The sequence below is a fragment of the Mycotypha africana genome, assembly GCF_025528875.1.
Source record: "Mycotypha africana strain NRRL 2978 chromosome Unknown BDF20scaffold_7, whole genome shotgun sequence".
Lineage (NCBI taxonomy): Eukaryota > Fungi > Mucoromycota > Mucoromycetes > Mucorales > Mycotyphaceae > Mycotypha > Mycotypha africana.
Window position 1 is genome coordinate 400,970 of NW_026515731.1, and position 14,279 is coordinate 415,248.

General features: G+C 39.3%; 7 protein-coding genes across 7 annotated transcripts; 5 read left to right on the forward strand and 2 right to left on the reverse strand.

Annotated features, from left to right (window-relative positions):
- Positions 1 to 450: 450 nt before the first annotated feature.
- BDF20DRAFT_877276 (t-SNARE) lies at positions 451 to 2,064 on the forward strand. Its single transcript, XM_053081425.1, has 6 exons — positions 451 to 623; positions 695 to 753; positions 836 to 946; positions 1,048 to 1,320; positions 1,396 to 1,457; positions 1,533 to 2,064. The coding sequence occupies exons 1-6, from the start codon at positions 518 to 520 to the stop codon at positions 1,618 to 1,620; spliced, it is 699 nt and encodes a 232-aa protein (XP_052934652.1). The 5' UTR covers positions 451 to 517; the 3' UTR covers positions 1,621 to 2,064.
- BDF20DRAFT_877277 (uncharacterized protein) lies at positions 2,043 to 2,517 on the reverse strand. Its single transcript, XM_053081426.1, has 2 exons — positions 2,348 to 2,517; positions 2,043 to 2,270 (listed from the first exon to the last, which is right to left on the reverse strand). The coding sequence occupies exons 1-2, from the start codon at positions 2,487 to 2,489 to the stop codon at positions 2,074 to 2,076; spliced, it is 339 nt and encodes a 112-aa protein (XP_052934653.1). The 5' UTR covers positions 2,490 to 2,517; the 3' UTR covers positions 2,043 to 2,073.
- BDF20DRAFT_590363 (uncharacterized protein) lies at positions 2,305 to 4,270 on the reverse strand. The gene has a single exon (XM_053075825.1). It carries the CDS (start codon positions 3,893 to 3,895, stop codon positions 2,771 to 2,773), a length of 1,125 nt encoding a protein of 374 aa, XP_052934654.1. The 5' UTR covers positions 3,896 to 4,270; the 3' UTR covers positions 2,305 to 2,770.
- An 848-nt stretch (positions 4,271 to 5,118) lies between these two features.
- Positions 5,119 to 7,737, forward strand: BDF20DRAFT_823124 (uncharacterized protein; the record flags this gene model as incomplete). Its single annotated transcript, XM_053077772.1, has 6 exons — positions 5,119 to 5,254; positions 5,492 to 5,901; positions 5,990 to 6,119; positions 6,219 to 6,277; positions 6,508 to 7,379; positions 7,419 to 7,737. 6 exons carry the CDS (start codon positions 5,119 to 5,121, stop codon positions 7,735 to 7,737), a joined length of 1,926 nt encoding a protein of 641 aa, XP_052934655.1.
- A 909-nt stretch (positions 7,738 to 8,646) lies between these two features.
- BDF20DRAFT_877304 (uncharacterized protein) lies at positions 8,647 to 11,003 on the forward strand. The gene is made up of 5 exons (XM_053081427.1): positions 8,647 to 8,676; positions 8,763 to 8,787; positions 8,892 to 9,384; positions 9,476 to 9,564; positions 9,636 to 11,003. The coding sequence occupies exons 3-5, from the start codon at positions 9,001 to 9,003 to the stop codon at positions 10,546 to 10,548; spliced, it is 1,386 nt and encodes a 461-aa protein (XP_052934656.1). The 5' UTR covers positions 8,647 to 8,676; positions 8,763 to 8,787; positions 8,892 to 9,000; the 3' UTR covers positions 10,549 to 11,003.
- On the forward strand, positions 10,820 to 11,999 carry BDF20DRAFT_590637 (uncharacterized protein). The gene is made up of 3 exons (XM_053075826.1): positions 10,820 to 11,003; positions 11,081 to 11,783; positions 11,910 to 11,999. Exons 2-3 carry the CDS (start codon positions 11,167 to 11,169, stop codon positions 11,920 to 11,922), a joined length of 630 nt encoding a protein of 209 aa, XP_052934657.1. The 5' UTR covers positions 10,820 to 11,003; positions 11,081 to 11,166; the 3' UTR covers positions 11,923 to 11,999.
- Positions 11,972 to 14,174, forward strand: BDF20DRAFT_836603 (uncharacterized protein; the record flags this gene model as incomplete). Its single annotated transcript, XM_053078967.1, has 7 exons — positions 11,972 to 12,046; positions 12,114 to 12,213; positions 12,390 to 12,529; positions 12,600 to 12,677; positions 12,759 to 12,919; positions 12,979 to 13,508; positions 13,582 to 14,174. The coding sequence occupies 7 exons, from the start codon at positions 11,972 to 11,974 to the stop codon at positions 14,172 to 14,174; spliced, it is 1,677 nt and encodes a 558-aa protein (XP_052934658.1).
- Between the last annotated feature and the right edge of the window lie 105 nt (positions 14,175 to 14,279).

A 14,279-nucleotide genomic window follows, 5' to 3' on the forward strand; every position in this document is an offset into this window, starting at 1 on the left:
ACGTGGTACAACCAAAAATAGTTTTTCTGCATTTTTACATTGAGGGTCTGAAAAAGGCAGATTCACTGCGAGAAGATAGCATATTTGTAAAATTGTAGTGCTTTACATAATAGAAATTGTTCATGTTAATACAGCAGGACTAGGGTTATCACAACAGTCAGGGAAACCAGAAATCAATAAAAAAAAAAAAGTTGCTTTCGTTTTATTAAGAAGATGCGTCGCGGCGCATTAACTGATGCGTTCTCTGATATACACGAGTAAACACAGAATTAACAAAAAGTTATGCATCCTCATGGAAGTCATTCGTACTAGCGTATAACAGACATACTCTCCTACTTGGAGATGGCATGCCTATTAATGTAGTTCTCTATCATTAAAGGTATTGTAATGATAACGACATTCTATCAGAGCTGAATGAACTGAGTTTTTCCCTTATTTTTTCTCTAAAAGACTCAGCAATTTTTCCTGCTCCACTTTTCCTCTCCATTCGAACAAACAACACGCAAACATAAACCAAATGGCATCCGGTTCTGAACTATTCAATAACTACGAACAAGACTTTACTACATTAACAGAGTCTATTAAGTCTAAAATTGAACAGCAAATTCCCAGTCAAAGTGGAGGTGAGATGAGAGACATCTTTGAAACATACAAAGTTTATGCAATGCGATTGTTAAACAAACTACCACCATAGAGGAGCGAAAAACCACCATTCGATCCGTTGAGAGAGAGTTAGATGAAGCGAATGAAATTGTATGTCTTTTGTTGTATATAGTTGAACACTTGGGGGTTTTTTTTTTTGAGACAAGATGACAATAACGCTACTCTATTGAAGATAGGACAAATGGAAATGGAGGTCTTGAACGTACCAACACCATCTCGAACCCGTTTACAAGCAAAACTTCGACTGTATAAATCAGAAGCTGAGAAATTGAAGCGAGATTTGGTTAGTATTCGGGACCTCTCTTCCTCAGTCTCTGGAAAGTTTTATGAAAATTCATGAGCATCCCTTAGTCATTTTTAACACTTTTTCTTTTTTTGTCGCAGAGAAGGACAACAGCTATTATACCCAAGAATACAGACCGGGATGAGTTGTTAGGCGGTATGAATGCAAATGACGATGAAGATGGTCTTATGGACTATGATGCGTCAACTATGGATCAACGCCAACGTTTGTTAAGCGGAACAGAAAGACTAGGACAGTCGAGTCGTCGCTTAGAAGATAGTCATCGGCTTGCGCTAGAAACAGAAGGTATTGGTATCAATATCTTGAGTACATTGAAGGGGCAGCGTGAAACTATGCTTCGGGCCAGAGATACAGTAAGCCATCCAATGTTTATTCGTTATAGAAGTGTTCAGTTTCACTCATTTCTCATATCTTCTCCTTCTCTTCAGCTCGCTGATGCAGATTCGCATATTGATAAAGCCTCTAGAACATTGAAAGGGATGGCTCGTCGGTAAGTATGCCTGTGAACAATGGGAGTTTTTGGAAAGAAAGATGTTGAACCACTAAAACTCCAAGTTTCTTTTAGAATGGCTACAAATAAGCTGATTACTGCAGCTATTATCTTGATTTTGATCGTCTTGATCATCTTGGTTATCTATAGCAAACTCTTCTAAATATTATATAATAACTCTAGTCCTCTTAGTAAAGAAATATTATGCATACCAAACCTATAAAGCCATTGTTTTTTGTTTTGTTTTTCTAGACATGAATCAAAGTCATCTTTGATCAGGTTCAGATAAAGAACAGTGCTTTCGACCTTCATTCCCGATCAGATCAGGGCTTGGGAACTTTCAATTCCAACATCTTTTCGTAAATGACAAAAAACAGATGCCTCTTGGTATTTGATATGGTGATATATTTTATAAATAAAAATAAATAAGGATAGATAAAAAATATTAAACGAATAATTATTAGTGAGTATACATATATTCTGACGAGAAATAAATATAAGATTAGATTACTACTGATAGTAACCATTGTTTTCTTTTTTTTTCTTTTTAATGATGTCTGCTATCACAATCAGGTTCTTTTTTTTTTTCTTTTTTTTTTTTTTTTTTGCAAGGTTACTAGTTCGGTATCATCGCATGGGTAGTATTACTATTTGTTCTCGGATGGAGTGTATTGTTTGCAGCTGATGGTGAAGCAGCCGCAGAAGCACCTGCAGTATCAGTATTAGTAGTAGTAGAGTAAATCGGATAAATAGGATATTGAACCGTTGAATAAGTAGAAGCTGTGGTAACAAATGTGCATTTTGAAAGTTGATCTATATAATATGCATTTGTATATGTATATAGATTTAGTTGTGATAAATACTACAATAAAACATTTATTTTTCCTTACCCATTAGACTTGGAATAGGTGGCGACTTTCGCCACTCTGAAGTGATGGGAGCTGTAGGTGTAGCTATCTGCTGTACGACAAGTGTTGAAGATGTCGAAGAAGAAGAAGGCGATAAAGATAAGTTGAGCATAGAGTTTGCCATGTTGGTTGATATAGAAGACTTGTTGTTGTTGTTGTTGTTGTTGTTTACTGCTAAATGAGGTGAAGAAGGTGGAGAAGTAGTGACTGTAGCTGTAGTACCATTCATACCAGGAGCGGCATTGGGTGTTGCTGATGAATATGTGTATCTGTAGTTGTTACTGCCATTGCTATTGGGTGGTGAAGCATAAGGCGCAATACCTAACATTCATAGGAAAGGAGAAAAGAAAGAAAGGGCCAACTTATCAGTCAAGAGTTCTTTAAAGTGAAAATAGTGTTTGTTTCTTATTCAAACTTACTTTGACGATAAGATGTTGAGGTAATTTGCTGCTGTTGCTCCTTCCACTTCATTCTACTATCAACCGCAAGGCTATGTATAGAATGCCGTTGTTGCATAGAAATGTCTTGATGCTGTTGCTGTTGCTGATGATGATAGACAGGCGATGACAGTTTTCGCATCCGGGATGTCGTCCTCGTGCGATCCAAATCGGCTGGACCTGTTGCTGCTCCTATTGTAGAAGGCGTAAATGCCGTCATCAATCGCTCTATTCTCCTTAAACGATCTTCGATGCGATCGATTGCTTGCGCATCCTCAATTTGATCATTATTATCCGCCACAGGCATGGTTGCTGTTGCGAGTGCTGCTTGTGATGATCTACTATTGCCATTGGCCTTTGCTGTTGTGGTTGTGGTTGTTGTTGTTGTTGTTGTTGTTGCTGAGCGTGATGTAACAGAAGACGAGGAAGCTACCAATCGATGTTGATGATTCTTGCCTGTGGCTGAACTTGTATTGCTACTTTTACTTGAGCGCGGCGCCAATAGTGAGGAAGAGATAGCAGAGGTAGCTCGCTTTCGACGTTCGGAATTATTGATGCATTCGATATTGTTGTTGGCACAATAGCTACAAGGATTAAGTCCATCACATTTGGTTTTACGTCTTCGGCATGTTTCACAGGCAGAACCAGAGCTAAGTCTTCTGGCCATATTTGTAGAAAAGACACCTCTTGCATGATGATGCTGAATATTAAAATTTGGATGCTGTTGTTGTTGTTGTTGTTGTTGTTGTTGTTGTTGTTGTTGCTCAAAGCTACTGCTATAAGTGCAGGGTTGTGAAGTGGCCAAACATAGGTCACAAGAAGGCTTTTGTCCATTACAGATGACACCCTTCTTTCCATTCAGACTCGGGTTACGTCGACATGGTTCACAAATTTGTTGGAATCCTTGTCCTTCGACAGCAGTACCGGTGTCCGTACCGTTATTGCCACGATATTGATGATGGTGATTAAGTTTGTTACTAGATGTACGTTCCACAAATTGATTTCGGCTTGAATTTGGATTGGATGAATTATTTCTATTGGTGTTAGCGGTAGCAGTTGTAGTAATAGTAGTGGTAGTAGTGGTAGCGTTCATATTGTTAACGATAAAATGTGATAAGTTGATCTGCGTATAGCCGAATGGTAAGAAATTGGGTTGAGCGGACACTACGTGAATCGATTCTCTGTGTGTTTTAAAAAGATACCAAGTAGTCTGTTGTGCACGGAAGAGGGAAAGAATAGCCTAAAAAAATAAACTGTTGCCGTCCCAAATAAGCAAGTAATCAGTTTCAAAAAAGAAAGGCTGCTCGACTGAAAGACTGGAATATGAGACCCGTGGACTTGAACCAATGAAAAAGCAATTAAAGCCTTGAATACTAGCTCGAGGTATAAAAATTTGAGCTTTGACGAAAAAGAGAACTTAAAAGGAAAAGAAAGAGAAAATAAGGGCAATACTCGAGTTGAAAGAAAGCTTAAAAAAACAAAAAAAAAAAAACAAAAAAAAAGATGGGAAATGCCATGAATATGTTTCTTGGTGCACACAAAAAAAAAAATCAGTTTTTTTTCTGTTGTAAGAAAAACCAACTTTTTTTACCCTTTTCAGTATGTGAAAAAATAAGGGGTGCAGATTGCATTCAAGGACAGCCGCAAAAGCCCTAATTTGGACAAGGGTGAAAAAAAAAAAGCCAACGTACAGAGCCGACTTCTTGTCAGCTTTCCTCTCTCGGGAACATCGGATGAAAAGAAAAGGACACAAACCGAAACAACGAGGAACCAATCAAGGAGCCCTTTGACCATCAACAGACGATACCAATTGATAGATGGACTTCAAACTCACAGTTGGACCAGACGTTAAAGAAGCCCCACCGAAAGCCCCCCACGAAGGGGAAACAGGGAATCGTCGACAGTGTCATGAAAATACAAAATTAGCCTTTTTCAACCGATTGTCTCAGAGGTCCGCACTACAGATTTCTCTGAGGACAAGGCAGAGTTAGCACACGACGATCTATTTAATTTTTCTTCAAAAAGTCAGATTGGCGGTATTTCAACTGACATTACCGTTATTGTGCATATTTGTGTTCCTTCTATCCTTCTATTCTTTACTTTAGACAAAAATGGTTTTTGTTTTTTCTTTTTGATCTTTCATATACAATTACTTATATTGTTCGCTATTCAAAAGCCAGTAAAGGAACAACATATTGTAATCAGTATTCATTCCTCCATAGCGCATCATCGCATCAGTCGCGGGGTTTACACGTCGAAATACAACCATCGCAGTTCATTGCATATCCATTTTAGAGAACAGCACTTGCTATCATTATGGATCCGTTTCAGAGTTTTCAAGATGGACAGTTTAATCCACATATTTATGGAAGTAGTAATGTTCCGCCTTCAACAGACAAATTATATTCTTTCAGCGGCTATCAAGCAGGGCCCATGACAGTAGCTTCGAACAGTAGCCTTCAACAGTCTCAACACCAACAACATCCTCACCAAAATTTGAATCAATTGAATCAATTGAATCAACAGCAGCATCATGAAAGTGGAACGTCTCAGCGACACTTTTTGGAGCAGCAGCAGCAGCAGCAGCAGCAGCAAACATTCGCTCACCCTCTTCAAAATGATAACTTGCCTACTCAGCAGCAACAATTACCCAACATGATCCTTTCCCCCGTTGTCGAAAATAACTCAGAACTCTCGGAACTCTCCGATAAAAATGGTGGTGAACGTAAGCGTTATTCGGGGATATATGCAGGTACAGGTTTCGACATGCTATCCGTATTGTCTCGAGTTGTCAACCGTCAAAATCCTCAAATTGATTTGGGCCCAGTAGATCTTTCTTGCTCTTTTGTCGTGGTAGATGCCAAGCAATACGACCTACCTATCGTTTATTGTTCCCCCATGTTTGAGAGGTTGACAGGTTATCAACCTGCAGACGTTGTTGGTAGAAACTGTCGCTTTTTACAAGCACCTGATGGACGCGTAGCTATTGGTTCAAGAAGAAAGTTTACGGATAACTCTACGGTCTATCATATTAAAGCTCACATCGTGCAAGGTAAAGAGTCACAATCCAGTCTGATCAATTATCGAAAAACAGGACAGGTAAAAAAAAGAAAGAAAGAGTAAGGAGTGTTAGATAATTGTTCACATGATCTCCTGACCTTTGCTCTTTCTTTGATAACTACTATAGCCTTTTGTTAATCTGTTGACCGTGATACCTATTTCTTGGGGCGATTCATCAACAGATGAAATTGATTATTTTGTCGGCTTACAGGTCGATTTAGTAGAACAGCCCAACTCTATATTTCAAAATATCAAAAGTAACTTATCAGTCCAATGTTAATGATTTATCACGTCTATGGCAATACTGATTCTAAGAAGAGATAGCACAATGCGTCTTTTTACCGTTCATTCTATAGATGGTACGTACACGATAGACTACCGCCAATCAACCATTCCACCGTCTATTTCAGGTATTGTATAGGGCCTACCAAACTGTACATCAGCAGCCGCTTAACCCAAGTGCTGTATCACTTAGGTTTGTCACAACGGAGCTTGGACCCAGGGGGAGTGGCTGAATTCACACCCGTTGAAGAATGGAAAAAACCAGCCTCACCGCAACAATCGTCGAACTCAAACGCAGGAACTACTCGTTATCATGTTCATCAGCCCCCATCAGAGATACATCAAGTAGTCTCAGACCGTAAGAACAGCAGCCTTTATGATGTGCAGCCGCATCAAGAACCTCCTTCTGCTTCTTCGTCATTTCAACAGTCTCAGCAACCGATGATGGACGTGGAAGCCTTAATCAAGGAGGCTACTGTGAGCGAAGGTCGATTGAAGCGCTGCTGGCATGAGTTACTGTTGGACGAAAGTCCGGATTTTATTCACGTCCTTACCGTCAAAGGCATTTTTCTCTATTGCTCTGATTCGACAAAGGATGTTCTCGAATATGATCCGTTTGAACTCGTGGGCCAGTCACTCAGATCTATTTGTCACCCTTCGGACATTACCACTGTCATGCGTGAACTGAAACAATCTTCTCATCACCCTACTCAGCCTGTCAATTTAATATATCGCATTCGACGAAAAGTTTCAGGTTATATGTGGATTGAATGCTGTGGAAAGCTTTGTCGCGAAGATGGACGAGGGAGAAAATATGTTGTATTATCAGGACGTGAAAAGCCTGTCTATCAGTTGCCCAAAAACCTTTTGTCGCTAGCAGAAAGTAGGCTTCGACAGCAGCAGCAGCATCAACGACAACAAAAGAGAAATTCAAATAGAATAAAAGGTGCTGAAGATCATGCCTTCTGGGGCAAATTGAGTCTGGATGGATTATTATTGTACGTGAGCTGGACTTGTGCTAATATTCTCGGGTTGGCACCCTCTGAAATCATTGGTACATCACTTTATCAACTCATGCGAAGTAATCGTACAACTGATTTGACGCGAGCTTTGGCTGAGGTGAAAGAAGGCAAGGTGGTCTACCTGAAGCATGCTCTTGTGAATGGCGCAGGTATTGAGGTCATGGTAGCGACGACCTTCTACCCTGACGGTGGTACTACTCTACAACCAACCACGTCATCAGCATACGATCATCATCACAACAAGAATAAGAGAAAGGAGGCAATACCGGACATACGACAGCCTTCTTTTGTTTTAATGCACACTATAGTCAACAACTATGACGAAGAAGAAGAAAACGGAAAAGAAGATGAAAATGTCTTTCTTTCTATAGACCCAGACGTGAAGAAGAAAGGTAAAGCCATTGAGCAGAATGAGGCTGCTTCTTCGGCTGCTGTAAAAATGATAGACGAGGTGGATATCACAAACGAGGCGAATTGGCAATATGAACTACACCAATTAAGGATAACCAACAAAAAATTAAGGAGTGAAATGGGTAGTCTGTTGAAAGCAGCGAAAGAGGTAAGGTCATAGGGATGGTACTGGAAACTCCACATGCTTAGTGTACACTAATGACTGATAATAATGTTATTCTGCAAAATACCTCAGCTTGACCAAGTAGATACGGCTATTTGTTCCAATTGTTTCCGTAGGTTGCCTGGATCAAACGAGCTTCAACAAGACGGAGATACTGGCAAGAATGTCTCTTCTGATGAAAATGAAATTCTATGTAATACGTGTTCTTTACAGGCTACTTTACCTGCAACAGCATTGGAATAATTGTTTTACTGCCAGTGATACAAACTTCCATTCAAACATCTCGACAAACAGCCACCGCTTGTCATTTTAACAAGCGTTCTAGAATCACAATTGCTCGGGTTTAATAAAAATCCATGGAAGATGCGCTGGAAGCGCATACATGTGTGGCCATTGTTCAGCTGTAATACACTGTAACATCAAGTTTAAATATAGAATGTTCACTCTTTCCTTCTCGAAGGGAAGTGGCAAGAGCTTGTTCATGTACTAAGAAAAAATGTAAAGGCTGTATGTGTTTGATATATACTGTTTAACTCTTGTACATCTTCAGTTGCGAAAAACTATTGGAAAAGGCGAAAAATTGACCTAAAGTGAAAATGAACGAGTTACTACATAGATTGGCTTAACTAACGAGGCCCGCTAACTAATGAAATCATCGATTCTGGTGGTTTCTACTATAACTGCCAGCAGTTCTCAACTGTGGTACTGAACAGACACAAAGTTTGATAATTAGTACTTTATACGTGCCTTATGCCTCTTTCTAGAGAGCGGACGTTGATAAAGTAAGAACCACGCTGTGCCCTTTCGCCGTTGCTTGCAACTGGCTGACCACATCATCTTTTTTTCTGTACCTTATCTATGACGTCCCAATGATATAATGCGTACCTATCAAGTTTCCGGTTTTATCGCTCTTTCAATAAAAATTCATGCATAGCTCTGAATTTTGGGATCAAAGGGAAGAATAAGCTTCTACATGTACAGCAATTTAAACAAAATAACAAGTGTACAGAACATGCGCTTACTATGAGTATTAGCCGTTTCTGTCCTCTATTTTCGAGTCGTCGCCCATGGTTCCAACAAGAAAGCGGTATATAAAGAAAGCGGTAATTAAAAATAGTTCTCCGACTACTTTATTATAATTTTTGTCCTACAGAGTTGTCAAATGCATAATTATCTTTCTTTCCGCTTTCAATTTCTTCCTAATCCTTATCAGATACAACCGTTTTTTTTTTTGTCCACTTTTTATGTTAGGTATAATCAATGACCAAGAATTCGTCAGAAGCAGTTAAAAAGACAACGAATAAATCGACGAAAACAGCCGATGATACCGGTACTCGCAGTGCTATACGAGATAATAGTATCACCACGATCAGAGAACACCAACAACAACAACAGCAGCAGCAGCAGCAGACGATCAAACAGCTGGATAAAGAATATGTAAACGAAACGCATGTTGCTGATTTTGCAAATGCATTAGCGCATGATCCAAATCATGAGCATATTACGGCTTGGACAGATGCTCTTCCTGCTGTCAGAAGCACAAATGACAAAAAGATCCTGAAAAGATCGAAAAGGAAATTAAAAGAACAAGAAGCTGCCAAGCCAAAAGGCTTTACACATTCCTTATTGCAGTTTCCCTTGATTGTAAGCACCCTTTAGTTTTGTGAACATGAAAACAATGACATAATGAATTCATACTGAGTCTCGATCCTCCTACACCGTACAATACGTAAAGGGCTTCATTGGATTCATCATTTTTATGGAACTGGTGGCGTATATTTCGTTACGCCAGATTGTGAGAATTTGGGAAAATGCAATTAGTTGGTATGGGACAAATTTACATCATTTTAAGCAGAAAAAAAAAAAAGACTCATCACTCGAGGTATGCCCTATAGGAGAGGCCAAAAGCGAAGACTCCGTAACGAATTACGCGCTTCGAAAACCTACAGAGATTGGTGTGAAGCTGCCGATGCCTTGGACAAACATATGCACAAAGATGAATGGAAGAACACCATACCCTACGCCTACTATGACTACCGACTTTTGCAAAAAGTTGTGAAACATCTTAGAATTCATCGCCAAGGAAATACATTAGAAGATGCTACAAAATTGATGGATGTCCTTTATGTATGCTTGAAACAGAACTTTGCTGGTATTGAGAATGAAAAACTTTACAGTAATACATACTTGGGCACGAAGCGATTAATCGAGGAATATGTGGAAGAGGTGACAAAGTCAATCGACGCCTTGGCGCATAACAAGCATATTACAGCTGAGGAGAAGAGAGTAGCATTCAGATTGTATTCAAAAAATTATGGACGTACGGCTTTCTGCCTTTCAGGAGGAGCAGGCTTCGGTTACTATCATCTCGGCGTTATTCGTGCCTTGTTGGATCGAGGGTTATTGCCCTCCATAATGACAGGCACATCAGCAGGATCGCTGATGGGTGCTATCGTATGCACACGAACAGATGAGGAATTAAACGAGATATTGACGCCAGAGCTAGCAAAGCGCATACGTATATGTCAGGAGAGTTGGCCAAAGAAAATCTTACGATTTGTCCGATCAGGCTCGCTTTTTGACGCAGAGCAATGGTGTCGGGAAGCGATGTGGTTTTGCAAAGGGTCCATTACATTCAAAGAGGCTTATGAAAAAACAGGTCGTATATTCAACGTGTCGGTGATTCCTTACGATCCGCATTCGCCTCCCAAATTGTTGAATTATATCACTGCACCGGACTGTGTGATCTGGAGTGCTGTACTGGCATCAGCAGCCATTCCAGGGGTAAATAGTTGGGGAAAAAGATAGGGAATGTTCAGCCATACGATACGCTAATCTTTGATATCCTTATGCACTTTTAGATCCTCAATCCAGTTGTGCTAATGCAGAAGAAACGCGGATCAGCTCACCTCGTTCCTTACAACTATGGCCATAAATTCAAAGATGGCAGTTTATCAACAGATATCCCTACTTTGGCTCTGAATACTCAATTCAATGTCAATTACACCATTGTAAGTCAGGTTAACCCTCACGTTCATCTCTTTTTCTATGCCAACCAAGGAAGTCCTGGTCGACCTGTCACTCATCTACAAGGAAGGGGATGGCGTGGAGGATTTATTGCTTCATCTCTTGAGCAGTTCTTAATTTTGGATATGTTTAAATGGTTAAAGTTAATGAGATCACTAAAACTGTTACCCAAGATCAACGACCAAGATTGGAGCAACGTCTGGTTGCAAAAGTTTGATGGCAACGTCACCATTTTGGTAAGTACCTATGTGCATTGCAATGGACTGAACCGAACTGAAGATGCGCTTATGATACTTATTTGACTTCTGGCCTATTGAATCATTATGTTAGCCTAAATCGCATCTTAGCGATTGGCTGTATACAATAGCAGATCCAAGTGAAGAACGGCTTAGAAAGTTAATGAACAGCGGACAGCTACGCACTTGGCCCAAAGTTTCCATGATTTCCAATCGCATGCGTATCGAATCTGCTATTGAAAAAGTCCGTAAATCACTTCGATCGAGCAGCCGTCGAGAGGACAGAAATAGGAAGCAACAACATAATACAGCAGATGTGCTTAACAACAAATTGAATGTCGCTCTCTCGGACGAATATGGTAATAGTAACAATAGTGACGCAGGCAGCGGGGATGAACTCATGTTTATGGCAAGACGCCGCTTGAGTATGCCAAATGGATCTTTGTCATCACATCAATCTTCTGATCAGCTTCCTAACTCGATTACTGATAAGGAATTGTTGCATGAACAAAAGAAACGACGCAGATTCATGGCCCAATTTTCGCAATCTCCGCAAAGAGATCTCGTAGATAAAACAAGCAACAATAGCAGCAGTCATACTCTTCTCAGTAGTGGATCTACTGCACGAAGAGCAAGTATGAGCAACGGGAAAAGTCAACCTCCAACTGCAACACCGGCTATCATTGTGTCTGGCGGCTCTGCTTTCACGGCGAGCGATGCTTATCTGTCAAGCGACAGCAGCAGTAGTTTTGAACCTGGCGACGATGATGATGCACTATAGTATGATACCAATATTAAGAACATTTATGTTCCTAAAAAAATACAACAACTTTTTTTGAATTTGTAGAAGGTTACCCTTATCCATAACTCTTATTTTAAATTTGTATAATTATTATTGAATAAAAGTGATTGCACGTAACGGTAGACAGTTAGTCTAAATTCGAGCAAAGCACGCAATATTGGCTAGAATGGTTGATCTACACTACAGCTTTTTGATCATAGTCCCTAAAGCTTCCTTACTTGACGCCAACAGAAATGAGAATGTGAGATAACTGAGTATATGCCGGAAGTTTTTATAATAATGTCAACTAAATTCTAACGCTTCTATAGTTGCTTGTGTATCGATATACTTGTTTGGTATCAACTGTGCTGTTGCAAGGAAAGAGTTATGGCTCTGTATCCCTTTCTTGTGGTTTCATGTACCTGAGTGGTACAAAATGTCTGTGCTGTTTTCTGTAAATAAAAGCCCCTATTTTGGGCCGTCCAATGAAACAAACGCAATCGGTTTTAGATTGGCATAAATCAAAATGAGTCGTCGTTGTCAAAACCGAAAATGCCCATTACAACTTTTTTTTTTTTGTTTCGTTTGTTAAAACATACAGTCAGTAAGAGGAAGACAAATGGCTATCGATGATATCGTGGAAACTTTTAATGGAACAGGTTCAATCAATTCCACAACGTCATTCCAGAAACAGTTTTCAGGAACTTTCTATAACGGACATAAAGTGATCAACGATCCGATTCATGTAAATGTTGCAGTTTATTGATAGCTCATTTATTGATCGTCATGTTAACGAATGTGTTTTTTCAAAAAAGGGTCATATACTTTTGGATGACTACACCGTTGAATTCATTGATACACCTCAATTTCAACGCTTAAGAGATTTGAAGCAGGTACGCTGACAGTAAAAGAGCAATCCCTTCTTTAAAGTTACACTTCGAACCAGGACCATCATTCTCACAGCAGATATCTAGCTGGGTGTATTATATTTTATCTTTCCAGGCGCAAGTCATAACCGTTTTGAACATTCAGTTGGTGTATCTCACTTAGCAGGCACACTGATAGAGAGATTTGCCAGAGAACAACCAGAATTAGAGATAACGGACAATGAGATTAAATGTGTCAAATTGGCAGGGTAAGAGTAGTCATGCTTGTAGACATATATAACATAGTATAATCTGTAAATATGCAAAGCTCATACTATTCTCTCAGCTTATGCCATGATTTAGGTCATGGTCCTTTTAGTCATGTTTTCGATAATTCATTCATGCCTTGCGCTCGTCCAAACTTTGCTTGGACACACGAACAAGGCTCTGAAATGATGTTAGATTACTTGATTGATGACAACTATATTGACGATATTGATAAATCAGATACGCAACTTATCAAGGATTTGATTGCCGGCGAATCTCGACAGCCTTCAAAGTACTCAGAACGTCGATTTTTATTTGACATTGTAGCCAACAAAAAGAATAGTGTTGATGTTGATAAATTTGATTATATCGAGAGAGACACTTACAATATGGGATTACGTAGTTCTTATGATGCAAAGAGATTACTGGTCTATAGTAGAGTGATCAACAATGAAATTTGCTATCACCATAAGGAAGTCTATAACATGTATGAAATGTTTCATACACGGTATAGTCTGTTCAAACAAATCTATACGCATCGAGTTGGTAAATCGATTGAATTGATGATTGTGGATGCGTTATTATTAGCAGGTGAAGTGCCTATCGTAGTTATACAGAGAAATGGAAGAAATACTAAGATAACTATTATCTGTTATGCCAATAGACCAGTACTTGAAGATTTCAGAGTCTGTAGATAAGCCAGAAGAATACTTACATTTAACCGATGATATTCTACGTTCCATTGAACGATCCAAATGCGATGAACTCGCCAAATCACGACATATTATAAAGCAGCTACGAACAAGAAACCTCTACAAGTTTGTTGATGAGTTCTTAATACCGCCTGACCTTGAACCCTATTTGACGAAGGATGTAGTTACCGCTCAAGAAATAGTGAATCATCAAACGGACAATGCTGGGTTGGTTCAAGAGGACGTCATTGTCAATTTCTCAAAAGTCAACTATGCTATGAATGATAAAAATCCTGTAGACTCCATTCGTTTTTTCTCAAAATTCAATGACCAGGATTCATTTAACGTGCCTCAGGATAAAGTATCTTACATGATCCCTACGAAGTATCAGGATATTCATATTAGAATCTTTACAAGAAATCCAAGTAAGATGCGCTATGTTCAGCAAGCGTTTAGAAGGTTTTTGGGTAAAATAACCAAAATAGAAACGGATGCAAATCCAACGGTTTCTGTACCTGAAGATTATCAGAATTTGGTGTCAGCTAAAAGGCGACGCAATTCGTAGAGGTTCGGGAACTCAATCAGAAATTGTAACATATTACTTGTTTATTGATAATCTAAAGATACTAAAAAATAAATTTTGTCTACTTCTTGGTAACGTGTATATTCC

Coding starts and splice junctions, on each gene's coding strand:
- BDF20DRAFT_590637 (XM_053075826.1), top strand. CDS start 11,167: ATGAACAGCGGACAGCTACGCACTTGGCCCAAAGTTTCCATGATTTCC.
- BDF20DRAFT_590363 (XM_053075825.1), bottom strand. CDS start 3,895: ATGAACGCTACCACTACTACCACTACTATTACTACAACTGCTACCGCT.
- BDF20DRAFT_877304 (XM_053081427.1), top strand. CDS start 9,001: ATGACCAAGAATTCGTCAGAAGCAGTTAAAAAGACAACGAATAAATCG. Junction 9,385..9,475: donor TATTGCAGTTTCCCTTGATT/GTAAGCACCCTT, acceptor CAATACGTAAAG/GGCTTCATTGGATTCATCAT. Junction 9,565..9,635: donor TGGGAAAATGCAATTAGTTG/GTATGGGACAAA, acceptor TATGCCCTATAG/GAGAGGCCAAAAGCGAAGAC.
- BDF20DRAFT_877276 (XM_053081425.1), top strand. CDS start 518: ATGGCATCCGGTTCTGAACTATTCAATAACTACGAACAAGACTTTACT. Junction 754..835: donor TAGATGAAGCGAATGAAATT/GTATGTCTTTTG, acceptor ACTCTATTGAAG/ATAGGACAAATGGAAATGGA. Junction 947..1,047: donor AGAAATTGAAGCGAGATTTG/GTTAGTATTCGG, acceptor TTTTTGTCGCAG/AGAAGGACAACAGCTATTAT.
- BDF20DRAFT_877277 (XM_053081426.1), bottom strand. CDS start 2,489: ATGGCAAACTCTATGCTCAACTTATCTTTATCGCCTTCTTCTTCTTCG. Junction 2,271..2,347: donor ACCTATTCCAAGTCTAATGG/GTAAGGAAAAAT, acceptor CATATTATATAG/ATCAACTTTCAAAATGCACA.